This window comes from Rutilus rutilus (genome assembly GCF_951802725.1).
Source record: "Rutilus rutilus genome assembly, chromosome: 12".
Classification (NCBI taxonomy): domain Eukaryota; kingdom Metazoa; phylum Chordata; class Actinopteri; order Cypriniformes; family Leuciscidae; genus Rutilus; species Rutilus rutilus.
This window is the reverse complement of record NC_140217.1, coordinates 5522962-5547313: the sequence shown is the minus strand read 5'-3', so window position 1 is coordinate 5547313 and position 24352 is coordinate 5522962. Positions and strand designations below refer to the sequence as shown.

General features: G+C 38.2%; 1 protein-coding gene across 4 annotated transcripts in view; it reads right to left on the bottom strand.

Annotated features, from left to right (window-relative positions):
- Positions 1-255: 255 nt before the first annotated feature.
- The window catches only part of pcdh9 (protocadherin 9), a 262162-nt gene continuing 238065 nt past the window's right edge, over positions 256-24352 (bottom strand). For all 4 annotated transcript variants that reach the window (XM_084425711.1, XM_084425713.1, XM_084425714.1 and 1 more), the window contains one exon: positions 256-2550. In XM_084425711.1, the coding sequence (XP_084281837.1) occupies positions 2180-2550 (371 nt within the window). In that variant the 3' untranslated portion in view covers positions 256-2179. The remainder of the gene's footprint in view (positions 2551-24352) is intronic.

Here is a 24352-nt window from a genome sequence, read left to right as displayed (position 1 = left end):
GACATTGCGCTCTCAGTCTCAATTGTTTCTCTTAGACAGCGTTAAATGAAGACTTTTGCGTTTCCATCTTTTCAGTTGTTTCTCCCGAGGAAAAAAAAAGAAGACCTGAACTTGAACTTAAGTTCAAGAATTTAATATGAACACAAACATTAAAATTCTGGTGACATTTTAAAGACCAATCTCCTGAGCTCTGAAAGATCAGTCACTGAGCAATAAAACTGCTTAATGAGCATAAACACATGGTAGAAGAAGCAACTGTTCAATTTTCCCATCCAAAAAATCGACAAAGACGAGTCAATCTAGCGAGGAACAAAACAAGGCACAAACATGCACAATTTAAAACATTTATTGCAGTAGCGGTATACCTGTAGAGCAGTAACAAGGAGTAACTGTTTAATATCTATGATGGCAAACGTCCCCACAACCAACAAACATACTGCTGAAAGCAACTCACACCACTCTTGTCTCTTTTCATATTGTTTTTTGTACTTTAAATATTGTGATCAAACATAAAAGTGCTATACAAAATGAATGACCTCACTGCGTTACAAATCAATAATCATCAACCCAATGAAAAGAAGGTGAAACTAAGTCATTTTAAAGCTATTTTGTCTCGGTAAGCATGCGGTTTCATCGTCTGAACTTTCTGCCATGCCATGTGACAAGAAGGGAAAAAAGAACGGCCCAAACATTTAAAGGAAAAACAGAAATCAAACTAAAATCCCAGTCCTTGTATAATGCACATGCTCTTTTGATCACGTTCTATTCATTGTTTTTTTTTTGTTGTTTTTTAATACCTTCCCCAGTTTGGACAGTGCATTTTTTATTTAATTACTCTTCCTCTGGAATGACTGAGTATGTTGGCGCCTGACGAACATTTACTGTGTTCGGCGTTCAGAGACTAGGCCCTGCTGATGTTTCACTGCCGGCGATTGTTTAGATCGGTACGATACGTAGCATATGTCATGAATACACAGACATTAAAACTACACTCACTTCTCTTGCGTCAAAAATCGTGGGCATACACGATATTTTATGAAAGAAAAAGTTTTTTTTTTTTTTTTTTTACTCAAATACTACTCTCAATTAAAGCACGAGTTCAATTAAACATGTACAAGAATGACATTTGAAATTAGATGTCGAGAATTTACAAATATATTGCTGTTGAATTGTAACATCGTTCTTCTTTTTTTTTTTGAGGAAAAGACATCAAGCTTTCCGTGTCAGTAAGTAGAAATTGAGCATTTACATCAATAATACAAAATAGCTTTGAAAAAATAAGTTTGCCAGGTTCATCGACTCAGTAAATGCAAAAAACTGGGCAATTGTGCAATGTTATGACCGATTGGCATTATCATCCAGGATTCGTTCGTTAATTCTCTTCGAGAGGGTGTTTAAGTGTGTGTGTGTGTGTGTAACCATGTGTATGCTTGCTTTACAGATCCAGACTGTGGTCCTCTGTTCCAGAAGACAATGACGTCAATGACAAAAGGCCGATACGATGAATGATAAAAGACAGCTGTCATGTTCACTGATCTATTCCATGTGATTATTACAAGTACATAAAATCGGTTAGTATTAAGTCCTATTTACAAACACTTCAACGATGACAGACTAAACGATACTAACAGTGTTAATAAGCACAAAGCTTTCTCAGTTTGTAGATTCCATTTTCTCGGATGGTGTAGATTAATATAGTTCCAAAACAGCTCAAAAACAACCACGTCACAATATTTGTATATATTGGTCAGCCATTATATTGTTTTTTTTTGTTTTTGTTTTTTTTATAACCGTGATACATAGAGCATAGCCCTGTTTTGTTTATCCTGAACGTTTGTTTGCAGTCTCTGTTCAAGACGAAGTATAAGATGATCCCTTTTAATGTGAATTTGCAGCAAACCATGAGAGTTTGAGGGCAGTTATGGATTTGCATGAGAAGATCCCGCAGACGGGCCGTCGGCGAGCCGGGTTCGCATAGTATACTGTCCTGCATAAGCGATAAAGTCTATGTCTACTCCATACACGTAACTATCACACCGCATAGGCATCGATCTAAGAAAAGGAGGGGAAAAAAGGAGGAATGGACTAAAGCTCTCAAAAGTTGCTGGGATGATCCGATAGAGAGAGAGAGAGAGAGAGAGAGAGAGAAGATGGACACAAAGTGAACCCAAAAACACTCTTAAAGCTGCTGTTCTTTAGGACTGTCGTGGCCAGAGGCGGGCTGGTAAGATTTCAGGCTGGCCAATGGGATGTCGGCCATGTGACCGCCGCTGCCAAAATGTCCTTCCGAGCTCCCGTAGGTCTTCCTGTCCCCAAACTGCTCCTGGCTTCCACGCTCACCTTTCCAGCTGCGGGTCAGTGTGTGGCCATTGAGCAGTCTCTCTTTAGCCCACTCCTTTTGGTTGTTGAAAGAGGAAACGGGGGACTTGGGCGAAGGGTACGAGCTCAGGCTCGGAGGCATCCAGCAGTTGTCGGAGTGGCCCAACACCAGACACTCTTGGGTGCACATCTCTGTGGCCTCCACCAAGCCTCTCGGTCCTAGAGGTCCATCTGTGGACACAAACAAAGCGAAAAGACTTAGGATCGCGCGTCGAGTTCATAACTTCCAAAGCACAGACCTAGAGTGGATGAAAATGAAGCTGTGTGAGATGAACATAATGTCTCAAAGGCTTGCATCAGATCTAATTTCCTAAAAAAAAAACACATGCTGAATAAAGAGACAACTGAAAATAACACTGACACTCCACCCACACCAGGACGCAAAGTGCATTGTGGGAATCAATGCGGTATCAAGGGCTCAACTGCACTGTCAAATATAATCAAGAATATAATGAAGATAATCCTTAAGGAGTCATTTAGTATTTGCAACATGCCACTCTGTGTATTTATTTAATCCTGGTTGGACAGAATTAACATAAAATGAGTAAATGATCAAACACATATTAAAGTAAAGCATCAGTTGCAGGTTATTCATGATAAATCCTCACAAGCAAATGTCTCATGTAGAGAGACAACAGAAAAAGAAAGGAAAAATCAATCAAAAACAGTACAGTTTTAATATAATTCATTTTATTGTAAGTTAAATTATCAATTATTATTATCATGATTACGACCTGCATTCAAACCAAACACTTTCATAATGCTGTAATATAATACCGTTCTGTTGAAAACACACTTTCATTTTAACACCAGTCTGTGAATCCCAGACACAAGGCATCTATTATTCATACACTTTGTGTAATACAATACTGTTTGGAGCACTAGGGTTTCAATTCTGCTTCTAATTTCCACCATAACAACTAACATTTCTAACATTTCCTACAATGAACAAAGGGCTTTGAGAAATGCATCGTAGAGGGAGATCAGAGATCGCTGATTTGTGTTTGCGAGAACTGTATGAACTGTATATGAAAGACAGCCACATGCTGTAGCCGGACGGAGCCGATGAACGCATGAAATGGGGAAAAGATGAGCGTCTGATGAGGGGAAAAAAGCCAAAGTGCCATGTCTCTACATAATTGGTGTGATAAGCATAAGTGACTGCCAGAGTTACCGCAGGAAATGGAAGAATCGCTGAAGCAAGAGATTTTATGGCATCACTTTAAAATACATTGGGACAAAGGACAGATGACTAATACCAAGATCAACATAATCAGAACACAGCGAGATGCAACAGAAAACAACGTTTGTTTTCTTGGTTAGTTCTATTTTCTAACCTATGAAGACATGCCAACATTCTCAATGATTGTTGCGCTTGTATTTTCTCTTCTTGAGTAGGGGTGGGAATCAAAATAAATTGAGCCTAACTGTGACATGTTCAGTGTTTGTTTGTATGGGTTCCACCGTCACACCCAACCTGATCTCACGAGAACATGTAACTATGTGGCAAATTTGTATGAATCTGTACACTGTACAGTACACAGTGCAAAACATATGATTATTAGAAAACAAAATAAAGTATGAAGGTCCGACCCTGACCAGTGTTGTTTATACGGATCCAGATTTAAAGAGGAGGTTCTCAATGATCAACCCTCCTCTGGAGTTAATCTATTCCTAACATGGCAGCTTCATTCCCCTCTTGTCATCAAGCCAATAACATGGGCCATTTGGTGCTTCAGTGTCCCATAAACCAGCGTTAGATTCGGCTCTTATCTCTCATCAGGACTAAAGCTCCATACCTGCTCCTGACCGAAAGGCCAGAATCGATATTTCCATCACTCTGACATGTTTGTGTGAGAGCACGCAATGCAAATAATGGCTGATTTACATCCATAATGTGTGATAAAAATGTGGAATAATGCAGCAACAATCACATCAGCAGCAAATAATAATGAATCCACAATACACGCTGACGTTCAGAGATTTTGTGTCACTTTTTTCACAAGGCGTACTGTATGCGCGTGCCATTTATAGAAGCCAGCCCTATTTCCATGTGAATTTAAATATTTATCCCCGGAGGGAGACCTGTCACTCCCGTCTGTTATCAAGGGAAAATAAACTAACTGTAGAAAAGAACAGCCTCCCCACATTCAGACATATGTGTTTATTCCAACGTGATGGCAATGTTGAAAGGAGTTTGTTATTTTTTGTGCTGCCACTCTGTAATTTTGAGGCTCCTGCAGGCATTCAGCATTTTTAATCTACCAGATGGAGTCAAAATGGTTTAATTGCTACTGCCACTCCCTTCGAAGTGAAAGAGGAAACGGTTTTAATGTCCTGGTTGTGGAGCTGCTACCAAGTTTCTGTTGTACAATTACAGTGGCATCAGAGCTTTAGCCTGACCAACTGCGTAGAGGACGTAATCAACCAAAGTTCACTTAAGTTCAGTGACGTAAATCCAGAATTGGCCAAAACTCATAGGTGTGCTTACTGAATATTATACATTAATAGTATATTAAATAGCTTAATGCCATGTCAGCACCGAAGGATGGAGATATATATATATATACACGCACACACACCATTGTTTTTGATCTCTTATGATACTCAAAAATACAGTAAAAACGGTAATATTGAGAATTGTTTCTATATTAATACATTTATTTCTGTGATCAAAGCTTAATTTTCAGCATCATTACTCCAGTCTTCAGTGTCATAAGATCCTTCAGAAATTATTCTAATATGTGGATTTGCTGCTCAATGAATATTTTCTTCTTATTATAAATGTTGAAAACAGTTGTGCTGCTTATTCCAGAAACTATGATGCATGTTTTTTTCAGTATTTTGTAATCAATAGAAAGGTCAAGAGAAGCATTTATTTGAAATATAAATGTTTTGGCACATTATAAATGTCTTATATGAATCTTTTAATAATTTTCATGCATACTTGCTGAACAAATGCATTATTTTTTTAAGAAATCGAATCAGATCTGTCCCCTTTCAAATGTCAAAATCCTGTACGCAAAACAAAACGTATTCCCTAAAGAACTTCCTCAGTGAATTAAGAACAGTACAGTTCCAATGGCATGAACCTCCCAAACTCTGGCAGCTCCAGCTAATTTTTGCTTATTTGAACTGTTTTTGGAACTTACAAACATATATATTTGTTTCCTGGCATAATGATAAAGCCTCTGCACCCTGACTCCAGGTAATTGCGTCGAGCCAGCCAATCAGATTGGAGCTTACCATTTTGGAAAAGCCAATTTTGAGCACAATATTAGACAGTGCACTGATGGTCTGTGAGTCCTTGCCTTCCCCTTCCCCACAAACCGCCCTCACATCACTGAGCTAGACACAGTCCATCCCTATCACTCCTCTAATGGTCTCTGAGGAGGCATAGGAGCATGGCATTATGGGACTGACATGAGGAATCATGAGGGATGAATTAGAGACTGAGTCACAGTGACAGGAAAATGAATTTCACAAATGAGATTGGAAAGAGAGAGGGCGCTGAGAACGAGAGGAGAGAGAGGGAGAGTGTGTGTGTGTGTCTCTGTTTGAACTTGCCCCACATTTCCTGCTCCAGCAGTGTATTATGTGTGTGAGAGCTTTCAAACCACGGTAACTTTATGGTGAATTTGAGAGGATTTTCTGATTTTTGACAGACAACCCTTGTGCACCACAGGAAATGGAGGAAGATAGAAAAAGGGAGGAAACACACTTCACAGAAGAAAACAATTTCACCCTCAAACTCCAACGATGAAATGCATTTCCTTTATTTAAAAAAAGCTCCTCTTTTGAACGACTTTCCTGTTCAAAAGACTGTATTTCAAGCACCTGAGGTTATTCAACTGGTCTGCATATAAAGTGCTGTGTTCAGTGACAACAATTATGAAAGAAAGAGAGAGAGAGAGAGGGAGGACGATTTTCACATTTACTGAAGGAGATGTGAGTAGTGCTTGCCACTGCAAAAAAAAATCCCCGGCAGGATGCCAATTTTTTTTTTGAGCCTGAGTTGCTTTGCTAGATTGTTTTGGTTAGTTGTCCACCCTCAAGTCCTAATGATATTCTGGTGCCGAGATATGATTGGAACGTGTTGCTGAGTGATTGCTATGATGTTCTCAGTGTTTTAGTATTTAGCTGTAGTGTTATGGGTGGTTATTAGGCAATGAAATCGAGATATCGTCAGAAGCATCAGCCATCTGCCTTATCAAGAGGATTTGGCATTTTCAATTAATGTATTCAATTATTATTATTACTTTTATTATTACATTAATATTACAATTCATTTGCCCCACTACGCACTGCGAGGATAATAACATATGTTAGATTAGCCTTACTCCTCAATTCAAAAATAACTTGTTTAACATGGAATTTTTCTCTTCCCATTTGTTCACTATGGGCTGCAAGAGAAAAATAAAGAAAGACAGTTATATTGTGTCGAGGTAATGCTTATTTGTTGAAGTGTGGTAGCTAGGACATTGCTAGGTGTTTACTAGGGTTTTTCTAGAGTTTCATGGGTGGTTGCTAGGTGGTTTCGTACTAGTTTTATTATCTGTCAGATGTTTATGCTATGCAAAAAGTTAGGCAGCAAAGTATAATACTTGTGGTTAGGAGTTGTGTAAAGTCGGAAATTGTGACCATCTTTTCTTTCCTACCTACTGTGATATACGTCTGAGTGAAACAGATAAGGCGGAACTTGATTTTGTCCATCGGGAATTGATTGGTTCGTTGGATCGTTGTCATGTGCGAATTTCTGCGATCTCATGAGTGACAGGTTTCTGGAGGGGAGAGGTTATTGTTGGCAAAAGTTAATGTTTTTGATTAAAGATTATGAATTAAAAAAAAATGGGTAAATCAATTACTGTATAATAAACACTGAAAAAAATGTCACCTTATATGTCATGGCGACTTTAAAAAGCAACAGTAAGAAAGGAATTAGACAGTCATTTTACAAAAACGACCTTTACTAAGAAATACATCACATATTCAGTTCAACTTGGGAAATGTTAGGTCACAACAGTGATATCAATTCTTCCCCAGTGTCTTCGATCAATGCGTTTCAAACCTATTTCCCAGTTCCCTCCGTCTTGATGAAATCATTTCAATCGCATAGTGAGATTGATCATGTCAAATGACCCTCTGCTCCAGCCATGTTAACTAAATTACTCTTGCTCTGTTCTCTTCCCATTTTGTCCCTTCATTTGTGATTTCCATTCTGCTGACACGGTTGCATCTTCCATTAACATGCAAATCGGTGCTCCACGAGACCTGCCTCAAACAGACGAACCAAATCCACCGTACATCGACCACTGTACGGTCCTGCAGTGTTGGCCTGGACCAAACTGATCAAAGATGGTCCAATCATTGGTGATAAGATAAGTTTTAATAAAATAAAAACAGACCTTATTTACCAGTCTTGGTGTACATTCCATCCTTTCACATTATTCAAGAAAAAAAAAATCATCAAAACAGTCTTTGCGACAACAAATTTAAGCGATAAGAACCAAAAAACCAATTGCTGAAAGTGGAAATGAATGCTCTTTTGATCAACAGAAGATTTAAATGCCACACTATATCCTGCTAAACTACTGAAATGTGGAGTCTGAAATCATTTTGCATTAGTGAAGCTTAGTGTTACGCCACCTTCACTATCATCATACATCATACGCTAAAAGCATTCAGGAAACCATTTCATGTCTTCTTCAAAAAAGCACCATCAAGCACACAAATTCAGGTGATAAGAACCAAACAACTGGATCTATTTCAAAGAAAATACCAACAGCTTTCGTTTTCTCCATGAATCTAAAAGAAATTAGGTACTATTCCTGATTTACAATCTGATTTATGATTTAACATTTAATGATATTTGAGAAGAGGGAAATGTGAAATGTGTGTCTTTTTTTTCACATATCCATGGACATGGATTAAAAACATTCACAATCAAGGACTCCTGGCGTAATAATCTTTTTCTGCAGCGTTATTATGTTGACGTCAAGGTTATGGCATCCAAGGTGAATACAATCAGAAGCCAGAGGAAGCAACGCTCGAGCAACACCTTGATTAAAACAGAAACATGAAAGCAGAACTGTGTCAATAGGAAACATATTATTTCGTTTGTTCTGGCCGTCAACCCCTCCAAAATATCATGCTTACAAATAAGTGCCTTGACCGATGCGTTCTTCCATGTATAATGTACGGGGTGGTGTAGCGCAATGGATAAGACAAATGCCTTTGGTGTGAGAGACCCGGGTTCGAATCCACTGTGAGACACCAATGTGTCCCTGAGCAAGACACTTAACCCCTAGTTGCTCCAGAGGCGTGCGACCTCTGACATATATAGCAATTGTAAGTCGCTTTGGATAAAAGCGTCAGCTAAATGAATAAATGTAAATGTAAATGTAAATGTGAATAATGATCGCTCTATGACGTGGCGACTTCCCGAAAGTCAACTCCATCGCCCTTGTGGAAAAAACAAAAGGAATAAAATCCTTGTTGTTCTGAAGCTCAGCTTGGGTCATTCTTCCAATTAAATGACTTTTCCAGATGATTTCCTACACTCCAAAAAATGCTGGGTTGTTTTACCATGGTTGGGTCAAATATGGATAAACACAGCCGTTGGTTTAATTTTTTTAATTACGTTTAAACCCAAAGGTTGGGTTTATCCATATTTGAACCAAATGTGAGCATTTTTTAGAGTGTAGAAAATTAGCTGTGCTGCGTCTTTTTTTCTTTCTTTTTTTTTGTCAAATGTGGCAGGCAACTGGGGCTGCGATACAATAGCACACGCAGGAAGCTTAGGGAATATCATGCCACCTGTTTTTCATTGTGTTTGACATCTCCCTATTCATAAAGATGTGTTCGTTCACTCGTACGTCTATCGTAATGAAAAGAGAAGCCAGATAACAGCAGTTAACGTTGTAGGCTCTTTTCATCAAGGAGTTATTGTTGGTAAATTTGAGATCAGTTAACAGTTAATTAGATGACTCTTTTACAGAAGTATCATCTGACTTCAAAGATACTAGTACAGTAAAATGGGACCTTTTTGCCTTTAAAATACAACATATTTTGCATAGCAATTGGTGAATTAGTATGACAATAAAGAACATTTTACATTTACCTTGTTACCATGATGGTATAACCTCCAAAATACACAACAGAAAAAGTATTCTAAATCAACAGAGCAAAGCATTAAACACTATAAGCTCCCACTTAACATTAATCTTGCAAAAAAAAAAAAAAACATTATCCCCTAAAAAAAAACATTATATAACACTTAATTTTATAATTTACTCTGCCTTTTGAGTGCCATGGCAAAGCATGCTGGGAAATGGAAATCCCAGCCCAGTTTCAGTTAAATTTAAGTTCATCTACACTAAAAGAAACAAGTTCATTAAACTCAAAAGAACTAAACTTTTCAGATTACTTCAAATGTGTCAGTTCTAAATACTCATGAAACTTAATTTGTTCGAACAAATTTGTTTAATTTAAGTTTGCCCTATTCAAACCAAATAAATATTAGTGCTGTCAAATTGATCAATAGCGATTAATCACATCTAACATCAAAGTTTGTAAATGTATAATATATGTGTGTGTGTATGAGTGGGCTTTTTTGGCTAATAAACAACCAACCAGAACACCCTTGCAACTGCACATAAACATGCTAAAACACTCCGAGACAACGGAAACGCCCCAGCATCATTGTGGTGATTTTTGCAAAAATGCTTACATGTTCTCCAAAAACTTAAAAATATATAGTTCCATGGACAGTTTTTTTCACAATTCTTTATTTGTTGTTGTCTTTGTTATTAATTGAAATGGCTCTCGTTCTCTTATCCTTGATTGTCTCCGGCCTCTATCGCCATGACACCCTGTCGTCTAGGCGCTCGGTTGCCGTGACGCCCTCGCCCTAGTTTGGCTTGCTGTTTGACCTCCAGTCAGTCTGATGACTGCACCTGTCACACCAGCATCACCATGGCACCCCTCAACCGGCACATGTCACCTTGTGAGATGATCAAAGGCTGGACTGCAGGATGCTGGAAAGAAATCAAAACCTGTTCGTGTGTGTACCACCATCTTTGTAATGATAATAAAGGGAGTCTTTTTATGAGTACACACACACACACACAGGTCAATGACATGACAGTTTTTTTTTTTTTTTTTTTTTACATTCTAATATAATTAATGCAGACAATGACTTGAATTAAGATAACTACTGTATGTCTTCAACGTCTGAATTAAATTAATTAATTAATTTATTTCGTCAGTGTCAAGGTGGGGTTACTCCACAGAAATTAGTTAAATAATTAAAACTTAACATCTAACATTTGAACAGGATGTACTGTACGAAACCAATGGAAAACTTGTGACTGAGTGTGTGCGTGTATAAATAACATAGTTTCTGTTAGAATCTTGTGATTAACAAATTAAGTCATCACTAAAACAAAGTTTGCTTTACCTAGTAACAGAGGGGTTTGCATTTGAAGAATCAATCAAATAGTGGGGAAATTATGTAATGCAGCCTGACATTTATGCCATACCTCTATACTATAAAAACTGTTGTATTCTTGTGCACTGTGGGATTGTCTCGATGGAATTTGTCTGAGATCCTCCGGCCTTGATTCTTCTTGGGAGAGTTTCTCTGAGAACTGCTCGAAGACTCTCCCGGCCGTTATTAAAGCATTTAGAGGACATTTGCTGATGTCTGTCTGTTCATTTCTGCTGCGCAGCAGGTCAGTTTAGGGAAGCAAGTAAGTTAGGGTAAGAGACTCGGCCAGTTGTCGACAGAAGACGCAAGAGCTAGAGTATAAAGGTTATTAAGTGTCGATTTGTAGACGCGCAGTGTCGATCAGTAGATGCGACAGATTTATTTATTAAGTGTCGATTTGTAGACGCTAGATAGTCGGGTTTTTAGGAAAAATCCACTACAGGCCAATCAAAGCTTAGCTTAACCAACATGAAGGGATATGTTCTGTTGTCACATGACAATCAAATAATAAAAAAAATGAAATTACATCACACAAATGAACCCTGTAGAGTCCAATGACTGTGTTAATATCAGCATCTCCAAAAAATATCAGATATTTAGACATTTTTTTTTGTTGTTTAATTCACGTTGTCCAATGGTATGACACCAAAAAAAAAAAAAAAAGATGATTCAAGAATATGAGGATTCCTCCTTTTCTTAATTTCAGACATTCTTATTTGTCACTGACCCACACACATCATGTCTGCATGGAGAAACCATGAAACCTCTGTCCAGAAGAGTCCAGTTCATCCGACACCTGAGTCTCTCATTGTCTCTTATGATAATTATAGAGATGTCCTGACATTGTTGCAGTAATTGCTAGTGTGTGAACTGATTATTGCTTTAGTAAATGAACGGTTAGATGGATCATTTCAGCTGATGATTCCAGATGGATTATTACATGAATAACTCACTAACAAAAGATTTTCACAAGGCTACGAAAATATTAATGTGGGAGTTCATGCTGACTTTTTTTCTAGTTTTCGAGACCTTGTCCTATTTTTTTCTGTGTGAAAAGGGAAAATAGGATCATTAATAAGATGTATATACAATAAATTCAATAAAATAGATGGAATCCACTCTTTTGGTAACAATTTATTTAGATGGTCCACTTTAGACATTCTACTAACTATAAGTAACTTTGCAAACTACATGTCAGCTAACTCTCGTTATAGTATTAGCAGACTGTCTGCTTAATATCTGCTAATACTTTATTTTACTTTATTAACAATTCATAATTTATACAGAAATACCTTCTGCTTCATGTTTTATAAGTGAGGCCTATAGAGTACAAGCTATAATGCCATCTGAAATGCATAAACACACACTCGCACATACGGCAGCAGATGCACACTTCACAGTTGACAGAAGGTGTTGGAGTGCTGTACAGACGGTGCTGATCAGATGGTCCCTCGCTCCAGTACAGCAACAATAGAACAGTCAAGCCAAGGGCAAGGTTCATTAAGTTTACTCTGATAAACGGCTAATAAAGAACATGCACCGACACAGCCTTCAGTCTGGAGAAACACACTGAACCTGCATGAAAACGCACATGAGCATTCCACTGGTGACATGTTGATCTCAGTTCAATGACTCCCATCGTAAGGTAGTGAGTAATGAGTTATTCTGATGAACCACACTGAGGCGTAGGATTGCTGGAACAGAAAACACTAATGAAGAGTCAACTTGATTCTTTGCGGTTTGGACAGACCAGCATTGGGGAAGATAGCTAATTCAGACTGTAGTTTGCCAAACCACAAGCAACTCATTATTTAAAACACTTAGACTTTAGTCAAGCTATCCATTTAAAACAGAGATTTGAAGCAAAATTAAAAGAGTACAACTACTTTGACACAAATGGGATAATATATATAAAAATTATATATATATATATATCCATCGGGTCCTAATAACACTATAGTCCATGTCCTGATTTAAAAAAAAAATACTTTTGTCGTACAGTAAACTAATTCAAGATTATTCAATCCTACTGAATAATATTTTCATCAAAACAATAAAATAATTAAATTAATGGTGACGTCAAAATTAAATTAAATATTTAATTTTAATAAAAAAATAATAAATAAAAAAGAATCTGGGAAAGATATAGAGGGATTCCTCGAGTGAATCATTTAAATCCGAATTAAATGAAATTCGATTGTGATTATTGCCTCAGTTCACTTCAGCACAAAACACAATCATAGCGAAGTAATGACTTTACATGATTACTGATTACTGGATAGGCCATACTATTGTAAAAACCACTGAGCTAATGTCACAATACTGACAAAAGTCAAGTTAGCAGTATATGTTAGTTATTCCCCAACATCGAGACACACACACAAGGCTCATCCAATGTCATAGAGGGACTGGAGAAAAAAAAGAAAAAAAAAAACATTCATACATTACGTCATTATTGTAAATGGACTCTGATGAATTCTGTGAAAGGAGATCTTTATGGCAGCACTGCCAGTCCACCTCCAGCTTTTGTTCGGAGACACAACCATTGCTTTAGTCAGAATGGAAAAACACTCAAGTGCTCATGCACCCACTGTCTCCGTCTGCCACCCAACCCATTACCAGAGCTCTGGCTGGCACACGCCCATCCAGAGAGAACAAATGGTCCCAGCGCTCGTGCCAACATTACGTCAGGCTCTATAAATGTGAAGCTCAGGGTGACCCCTCGAGGAGTCAGTATCTCAAGGCCACTGGCATCGGCGATGGAGAGCCGCTCGATGCAAATGTCTTTGATAAAACCGCTGGTAACAGAAAACAAACACACTTACGGACTACAAGAAATACATCAACGAAGCCACATTTTTATTTCAACTTCTCCTGCAGTGGTTTACAATTTTCCCCGCATTTTGGCAGCAAACATTACAAATGACACATTATAACATATAACGTGCAGTCAGCCACCCTGAAGGGCTTTATTTGGAGATAATGACTGGCTGAATGTACACTATACTGCTTATTATTCAGCGACTTGCCAAATAAATAAATATATAGCCTAGACATGAAATATTGATCCAAGCTGAAATTACTCTATTATGTGAGAAGAAAGAAACCACAGAGTGATACGAGAGAACCATATACGGTATATCTTTACGGGATTTTGGCTTGTGTAGATATTCATGGGGAATTCATTTATGTAAATTATTATTATTACTATTATTATTAAATTAAGTTCTGACTTCCCTCTATAAAAGGTGATTCACCACTTGGTGAATGGCAGGTGTGTCTTGAAAGTTTTATATGTTATTGTTAAAAAATCAATTTCTCAATGGAGAAAGTAAATGGGATTTGAGACTGAGAGAAAAAGAGACTTACGACTTGGCCACGAGGAGCCACGACAGTTTGATGTGTCTGGGGAGTGTTTTGGGTGATGATGTGGTGTAAAAGTCTAGCCAGAGCTCCTGTTATTACTGAGCACAGGGTTTCTGAATCTGTCCTGGGTGTCCCTTTAAAGCTGGCTCTAGCTAGTGTTGCATGGCTAGCATAGCGATATAGGGCTGCTTTTGTTCCCTTTGTGGTGTGGACAAGAGAGAAACACTGGCACACACAGACTGATTACAGATGAGAAGAGAAGGTAAGATGTTTTATATGGCACCGATTGCAAATGTATTGGCCAATTCTGATTTCCGTTTTTTTTGTAAGTGTGACCTGCCCATACTGATTTTGCCGATTACGATTTTCTTTCTAAGAATTGACAGCATATAAAAACAAAAATCTACTTTTCTTCAAGTAAAAATCAGCAATAAAATAAGAACAAATTGCAAACAACAGCACAAATAAATGCAATAGAATAAAGAGAGATATGAAATAAACACAGCTTTAAGTATTCCAGGTGGGTCTAACAGTATATTCAGGTAAGAAATACTACAGAAATTAAAGTAATCAAATGTAAAATAACACTGGATAGTCTTCATTGTAAAAAAACAAAAAACAAAACAAAAAAAAAAACATATTAATGCTTACATGTAATCAAAATTACAAAAGCTATTCATGTCATTTTCTTTCTTTGTTCTTTGATTAACGTGACAGAGAACAGGAGGAATATTAGGCTGCTGTCACTTTAAGAGTTTATGCACGGATCCAATATACTTTTACAAAACATGCATTATCTTTCTCAACTATTTATGTTCCAAAACTGACTGTGTTTAACTGAATGCTTAACTCAACGACATGTTCACATGCGGCTGTGAGTGTGAGTGTGAGCGTGGCTGTGAATATATTGCCTGCACCACTGGCAACTAAACGGACCGGGTCGAAATCGGAAAGACGTCCGGTCCGAGCAGGGCAAGCGGAAAATCATCTGATTCAGGTCCCTGGGCAGTCTATCGGTGCATCTCTAGTTTTTCATTTAAGCAGAAGAAAAAATATACTTTTACATTTCCTGAAGAAAATGTGAGTTGTACTTGCCTGTGCAGACGATACCTTCACGATATAGGATAACATGGTGCCATATAGCGTGGATAGCGTGGTTGCCAAGGTGTTGCTATGGTGTTCTAAGTGTTTTTCAGCATGCTATGTGGTTGGTATTACTGGTTCAAGTGAAAAGATGGTCCCTCCTTCAAGAAAGGGCTTTTTAGCTTCTATTATTATCCAGGAGTCTGAGTTCCTTGGAAAATAATAGCAAACCTCTCTTCAACAAGCCACACAATTTGAGGTATCACTCATATACACAGCATAAATGCTGTAGAACAAGATACATGGCTAAATTAAAGCCTTAGCCTTTTACCATTGAGTAGCTACATTAATGCTAATTGTGTCATTTTGTGCTAAAAAATGTAAGTTGCATGCCTGCAATGCATAATCGCAATTTGATTCTTTGACCAAATTCTACAGCCCCAGTAAAATTAATGTAGAATTATGTATATTATGTTGAAGTAAAGTCACAATACTGTTTATTTTCCATGACCACTGGTTTAAACATGAAATTTACATGTTAAGCTCCACCCCCTTGTTTATTGTTGCTCTAGAAAAGCATTAAAGAATTTTTTTTTAATTATTTTTCAGGAAAATATGTTAATAATGTGGCAACAATTGAATGTTTCTCCTCTATTCTCTCCACATTTGTGGCCTTACGGGAAAGGGAAAAGAGTCAACAAGTTGGAAGCTTCAAAATCGCAGCAGATGTAGAAAATGAAAAAGGAGAAATGACGGCAAGAAGAATGGAGGGACACTTTGATAAAACTTACTCTTAACTCAAGCGCAGGTGATAATTTCAAATGCATTAGTCCCTCCACCTCTCCAGATTCACCATGCAGCTTACAAGGAATATTTCCCATTAAATTAAATCAAACCACCGTGGGGGTTCATTTCATTTTCTCTCTCTCTCTTTTCCAAATCAAAGACAAGCAAAGCGCTATGAAGTCGATGCTGAACTTCAAATGGAAGGCTGCAACTTGTCAGCTGAGCCGCTTTGCAGTCAGCAAAGGTAATTATCCATCTGGCCGAGGAATTCGCATACAATAAGAAAAGTTAGAAACTCTGAGTGAATAAATTCACATGTTTTACACGGAGAGTGGAGACTTTCACACAAGGCCTCTAATGTGCAAAGATTAACTTACACTATTTAGTAGTCATTTAAAATGCAAAATGAAACCAGATGAGATCGAGATAAAAGGCTCATATCTTGTCCCTGATAAATCAATTAAACCTACGCACTCCTATAAAATGAGTTCCAGAGCTAAAACTACTTCTCACAAGTTCATAAACCATATGGATGGTAAACATGCCCTTGTGTCACCCACAATAACTTCAGTGTTTATACTATTGATGCTGTTCCCACACTCGTGTTCTGTGGTCGTGAGGGTGAAAGTTCGACTGTTTCAGAGAGGTCCGATCATCTGAGATCAATTTCGAAAAAACGAAACAAAGCGGCATCCTCGCTGCGAGTTTCAGTCGTACAAATGCGCCTGATAAAACGGGCTTTCTCATAAAGCTGCAGGTATTGATATTTCCATAAGTAGACCGTAAACCCTGCCGCCATTAAAAGTGATTAAGCAAGCTTTCTGAGGCCGTGGAGGCACAGCACTCCCAAGACACAGATGAAAGAAAGCCACAGTAAAATGGCTTTTATGTCAAGCAATAGAGGTCTGGAGAAAGCCTGCATTTACGCCGTATGTGACCATTAGTCAAAAGTGAGAATATTACCCATAGTAGATTTCAACAAGAAATACCCCCTGCTCTGTCCCTCTCTGCCTCAGCTATTTTGGAGTCTGACACTCCATCTCTCAGAATAACACCTGCTGGCTCTTTCTTGTTATCAGTAGCAAATCACGATTCCCCTTATGGCAAATATATAAAAGGTAGGGGATCTTCAGATGTGAGTCCAAAACACACTGTTTCCTGTTGCAACCAGGCATTATGGCTGAAGCCCTGAGAGAAGTTATTTTCCACACGATAATATTCTCAATTTTTTTATGACCGAGAAGTCTGTCTGAAGGAGAGAACAAGGCCATCATGCGAGGCCTTCAAATCCTCCTAGGAAGTTCTTATGAGTTTGGAAATTGGAATTACACACTCTTTTTTCTCTACAAACCTTTTAGTGGTAGTGCAACAAAATGCAAGTAAAATGTGCAATAGGTGAGATGCTTAGTTACCCTTCATTCTCCTCCGAAAGTCTGAATTCCCTGCTTTCTATTGGAGAAGTGCAAATAAACACAACAGTAAGTGATAAACAATTGCTTTTCCTCCACTATATGAAAATAAAACCTGTTCCCAAACACACTCACACACACACAATAAAAACCCATCCAGGCTGGTTTTTGCAGCATATCTTTGCCTTTGTCACATTGACAACGGTTCATAATCAACCATACACAAAATGCATACACAAAACTAAAATGCACAGTCAACATTCACAGTTAAACATACAGTAACTATGATTCTTCATTCAATCTGGGTTTAAAGAAAATTCTGAGCTTCCCATATTATGCCATTATGTTGGCATTTGTGTGCATTCATTTCATTCTGACAGGAGAGTGTCTGACTCTTCTTCAGTAATGAAACCACATTATCAAATTTTTTCAGCTCGTCCTTTCATATTCCTTGACCTGCTCATTTTACCAGGACAATCGATTAGAATCACTCTCATCGGTCGCCATCTATATAAATGCAATTAGGCGACTCAGATCCCAAATGCTGTAATTATGCAAATGAATTATGCAAACCTGCTAAATTCCTGGTATTATACGGATATCATTCACACAGCATGACAAACAACAAGCTCAAGCCAAGCAAATATCTTCCATCAGAATCCTACAGACACATACAAACTAAAAAGTCACCCTTCATTCCCTTCTTAACGATGTTTCTTCGCAGCACCAATGTATGAATGTCTCAGACAATAGTACAATAAAAGCATGCATATTTTATAACACACTGAAGTCTTGGAGCGTGTGAATGCAGGTGGTCGCGTGATAGTGTCGTCTGTCTAACACACAGGCTGGGATCATCTGCTCGCTTAGAAGAATAAACTCATTCCAGCCTTCTCTCTTCCCTCATGTGTAATGTGTGCTCCTGGCTGGGGAACGGACTACATTACCCTGCATACAGCTGCGTCTCTCACTGCTGACACACATATTGATGAAGTGAACGGCGGGCCAACACCTGATGCTGCTGTATGCAGATGCATCATTTCATAAAACAACTTCACCTCCTGCCTTTTATGAATGAGCCAATTATCCTCTACATCTGTGTGAGCACATAATATATAATTTACAGAAAAGGGGTTTGTGAACCCTTAGGGTTTTTTGAGGGAACTGCAGAGATTTTGATAGAAATGTCAATGCTGCGTTAAATCAAACCTACAAATTACAATTTAAAGATAAAAAAAGCTTATTAAATATAATGACAGAAATATTTCACAATTGAACATTTGTACAATAAATTATGAAAGGTTAACATTACTTGAAATATCAGGGATAAAAGATTATAGTGGTTAAAATATATGATCCAGTATGTATGTACAATGTGCAATCTGAACGTGTCCATCACTGCTTATGATATCCCACAACCACGTCTGTGTGGTTCAGAGGGTTGTGGAGAGAATAATAAATATGGACCGTATATGTTTGATGGAGTATTTGAAAGAATTTACCCATTTTAATCTCATTTCTTTATGCAAATAAGTCATTAAATATTTGCTTGCTTATCTGTAAAGCTCACTTGATTGTGTTCTAGGTCCTTAAATGGGAAGCAGCCTTACACAAAAGCTGCTGACAGACTGGATTTCAGACACATCACACTATTAGCATCTAGCAACTGGATTATAAGAGGACTTCACAATAAAATGCAATACAAATATAGAACAAGGCCCCTTTGAGTGATTCATAAAGTCCATTACTGATTGTGTGTAATTCATGAGAGCTGTACTGCCAGAACAACTGTGCGTCAGGCAGAACAGCGGAAGGCTGTGAAAGAGAAGACCGCCTGTCCTCCTTTTGTCATTTAATTAGGCTGATTTCAGCTCAACTGACTGGGGGGCATGGATTCACTTCATACATATGTACACATCCAAACAAACGCACGCAAAGCCACTCAAACTCACACAGACACGCTGTTTAAAAGCATTTCAGCTGGTTCACGTGCATGTTTGCCCATAAGACATGAGATAAACAGCAATGACTGAGGAACTTCCATTATGAGAGAATGGTACACATCTGTGATGGAGATCGAGAGAGAGAGGAAAGAAAATGTTCTAGCCACATCATTCCCAATTTTAAAGCCCCTTAGCAGCCCTCTGGCTGCTGTCAGACACCTCCAGGGAACAGGCAAATGTGCACACGTAAATATGTGTGTGTGTGTCACTGTGTGCGGGAGGATGAGATTCACGCTCGCTCTAGGTGTAGTGCAGAATGAGCAGTAGCTCCATTTAAACAAGCTCGATGACTGTGTGTGTTTGTGAGTGCATGCTTCAAACTGAGTAAGGTAAAGGCCAGTTAGTTAGTAAGTGTAACCAGACTTATTGATATATTTAGGCTTTCATTTCATTCTGGACAAGATGTTTTTAATGTGCTTTAAGACAAACCATGTGCAATTCATAAGTCAGCACCATTGCTGAGTATTGTATCTTTAAAACTGCAGTGAAACAAAGACAGTCTCACAAAAAGCGGTTTGAAATCGCTGGTGTTTCTGACGTCACAAACTACCTTGTAACCAATCAGATCAACGTGTGATCGTCGACGATTGGATCTCTGTGCTGGTGTGAGTGAGTGGAGGCGGGGCTCATTTGAATATTCATATAACTGCTTATACTAAATAAAGCAAGGGTGTAGAGTTACATTCAAGCTATTTTAAGGTATGAAGAACGTTTAAATGTGCAATTTCAGTGATCAAATAAAGTTTTAAGGGATACAATTGTTGACTACAGGGGGACTTAAAAAAAATAAGAAATGTATATCTTAATAGTAGACTAATTTGAAACTAATTTGTGTAACGGTTGTACAGAAAACACTGAAAGAAATTAGTGGAAATGTGTGTAGGTTTGTGAGCTGACTTTCTATCCATCTAAAAGTAAAGAAAACATAATATTACCGTTCCTAGATATCTAGTTTTCTTTTCCAGTGCCTCGAACAACACTTTAAAAGGTTATTTAAAGGTTTGGTGCAACTAACCTGGCAGACTAGTCCATTGGTTAGTTGTTCCTCAAAAGTGACCATTGTATCAATCCGTTACCTTATAAACATGACTTATGCCGAGTTCAGACTGCACGATTTTAGCCCCGATTTTGAAATCACAGGCAAATCGGTGCTCGTTCACGCGAGTGACAATCACGCAGTGTGAATGAGCAAAGACGCGATCTGAGAGAATCGCCGACGAGTCGCCGACACCCGTGAGATATTTGGCATGCTAAATATCTGGACCTGTCGGCGATTCAAAATCCTGCTGTGTGAAAAGTGTTCTGACTGAAAACTACATCGGCGATGACCGACAGCCAATGAGAGAGCAAGATACAGCAGAGGGGAGTTCGGGGAGGAGTTATAGGTCAAAATATCAGTGTTTTAATAGATATATTTACAATTATATCAAACAGAAACAAAGCACAAACTTTTGCTTGACCAGCAGCAACAGCAGCACATTGCAAAATTATTTATTTACCCCCAACTCTCTTTGCAGAACACACAGTCCTTGCTCCCCTTGTCTTCCCAGCCATTTCCTCATGCATAATATCTTTTTCTCCTTTTCGCTGCAAATTAGTGCACAGACAATTTGGATCGCAAGCTTCTTTCAGGCTATCATTTTTAATAACAATTTAAGTCTCGCGCGAGAACTGCGGTCTTACGCACGCGGGATTTTGCGCTATTTCCTTATCACTTCTCGCGTGTGTTTGGTTGCGAAACGTAGTTTGCGGACCAGACAGAAATTGTCGGCGATTCTTCCTCCTGAAAGTCATGCAGTGTGAAACCTCCTGTCACCGATGCATCGTGCAGTGTGAACATACCAGCAACTGAATGTTACCCCAGATATTCACGCAGTGTGAAAAGAACAGTGACCCGACTACTTTGAAAATCGTGCAGTCTGAACTCGGCATTAGGTGCACTTGAGACCAGGACAGTTCACAGAATCCAGCAGCATCAGATATTCTGCTATTGCTGTCGCCTTTGTACCTAAAGAGTGCATATTAGTCTCTCAAAGGTACATATTGGTACCAAAAGTGTACATATTAGTACCTAAATGGTATATATTAGAACCCTTTTGAAGGGTACTGTCCCAGTGACAGCTTTTGTACCTTTTTTTTCTGAGAGTGTATATACTGTATATACAGCATAATATGTTAACTGTACTTTGCAAGGAACATTTACAAAGACAATGTGTCTTTTTTAGAATATTTTTATGGCCCTCTAGGTTCCCTATTTGTAACATTTGCCAACTCACATACACACTACATTATAGTAGTGGTGAAGAACAGCTGATTAGTGTGAAGGCCGTTTTATTATTTCCCCCTGCTCATCATTTACACTTAACAGTATAGCCTGAGAATGCTTTAAAATGGGAAAACAGTCTCTTTAACCACTGTCCATTCATGTTAGCAGACAGTTTACATTTCAGAGAATGAGAATGAGGAAAGAGGCTGAGAGGAGCAGATCTTTTTTTCCCCCGTGTTGATCATTAGCTGCCGCCTGGAGAAATTTGGTAATAAAACCCTATCTGGTTATTTCAGCAGCGTAATTACAATGAGCTCTCCATCTTCCCTCCCCCCATACACTACATAACGATTGTAATTTCAGCTTGCAGTCTACCTGCACACAGCACATCATTTAATCCGCATTACCTGAGGGAAGCAATATTTAACAATCTTTAATAACCACTATAAAGGATATAGTAGAGATGATACTTGCCTTCAATCTACTGATTGCAGTAACAAGACAGAGCGGAAAGTTTGAGAAGAGAGGTCTGAAGAGAGTGCCCTGAAGTGCTTTTCGAATATTACGTTTCATGCAGTGTGTAATTTAGCTGTTTGTGAATGTAAAAGGTCTGCAAAGTTTTTAAGACCAAAGTGCACAACAAATCAAGTCAATAGCTGTGTCCCAATTCGGAGGTTGCATCCTTCTGAGGACTTCAAAGGCCACACTTTCGAAGGCCGCAAAGGTCGGACCGAGCTTTGTAAAATAGGACGGTCCAGCCTATGGATGATTGTTCTCTTCGCCTAGCAACTGAGACAGCTGCCGTGACAGTAACATCTGTACTAGACTTTTTTTTTTTTACTGTCTGAAAAAAATACAAGGTTCACAACTGTCTAAATATGTTAACAATATAAGTCAACATTTGAACCACTTTTTTATTTTTTACATTTGTATCATTAGATATTCAAGTAAGTTGAAACCCAATACTTGTCGTCACCAGAGCGCAATGAATTCTGGTGTGGCGAAGGATCCATCTGTTATATGCTTCATTTCCCGGGAAACAAAGGATGCATTTCAAGGCCTTATTCGAATGAGCCTTTGTCGCAATCGTCCTTCGAAAGATGCAGCCTCTGAATTGGGACGGAGCCAGTGGCCAATCCGCACTCGTCTAGGTTTTTTTTTTTCTCATCAAAATCGATTATGTTTATCAGTGGTTGTATATCAGGCAGGGACACATTTGTGTGCATTTTGTTTTGTAATTTCACTGGAACGAATAGAGAGTCTCCACAACAGATTGAAGCGCGCGTCCGTGTGAAGACTGTGCGCGAGCCACAAGAGAACACAGTATCCGCGCCACTGATCACAGCGGCAACGAGCACTTTGATCACTTGATTTCAAAAACAACACATTTCAGCACTAGATCGCCTCTTATTTAACAAACAAACAAAATGAATGCTCTGCTAGTTAACTGGAGATGTTTTATTTATTTGTATTGGTACATTCGTGCCGCGAGATGTTTCAAAAGTGGTGGGGACAATATCGACCAAAGCAAAAAGTGGTGGGGACATGCCCCACAATTTAAAATTGCATAATAGGAGCACTTTAAACTATGATAGTTAAAACCACAAATAGGGATAGTTCACTCACAAAAAAGGAACATCATGTTCACTCAGTTCACATGGTAACAACAACTGTCAAGCTTCAAAAAGGACCAAAAACATGATAAAAGTATCAAAAACGTTAATTTGACTCGTATCATTTTCTGAAATTATACAGTAGTGCTTCTACGATATGTTTTTAAATTGTTTTCCCCACTTTTTGGAGCTTGACAGCTGTGGTCACTATGAGTGCACTGTTGTTCTATGGATGATCTTTTGGTATTTTATTGGGGAAAAAAAACAGCATGGAAAGTAACTAACAAATTTTTATTTATTTTTTCATTCTGGCTGAACAATCCATTTCACGTTAACATATTCCAATTAGTGCTGACAACTTTCTTTCAATGTAACACTCTGACAGCGTGGATATGCCGATTAATTGATGTAAATATATACATTCATTTTATATGTCACAGAAATCACTCTTGCATAAGCAAATTGGATCAATTTTAGATGCTATGCAGGTCTATATTAACTTGCAATTTACACTTTTCGCATGTATCGAAAGGTCACTCACAATGTCTATTTTTTTCCTCAAATATTTTCACACTAGTCCTTCCTGACTTCAACAGTTCTCTGTCCTTCTGCCCAGCGAAAGAGAATTCCAGACGGACTGCATTTCTCCTATATATAAAAGTAGGAATTTCAATTTATCTTAATTATCATTACAATTTATGGAAAGTAAAGGCTTTCGTATTAGTTTGTTATAAAAATATTCGCTTTGCTCAAGTCAGGTGTTTAACACTCTGTCCTAACCAGACACGAGACATGTTAATCAGAGTTAATCAGACAGTGATAATCTCAGATACTGATTATGCACTTTATTTAATGTTACAATAATTTAATGTGAGTTTGAATATCATTTTGCATGACCTTCCATACTGCAAGTGACAATGGATAATTCCATTGAATTAAATAAAAAGAAAAGAAAAGAA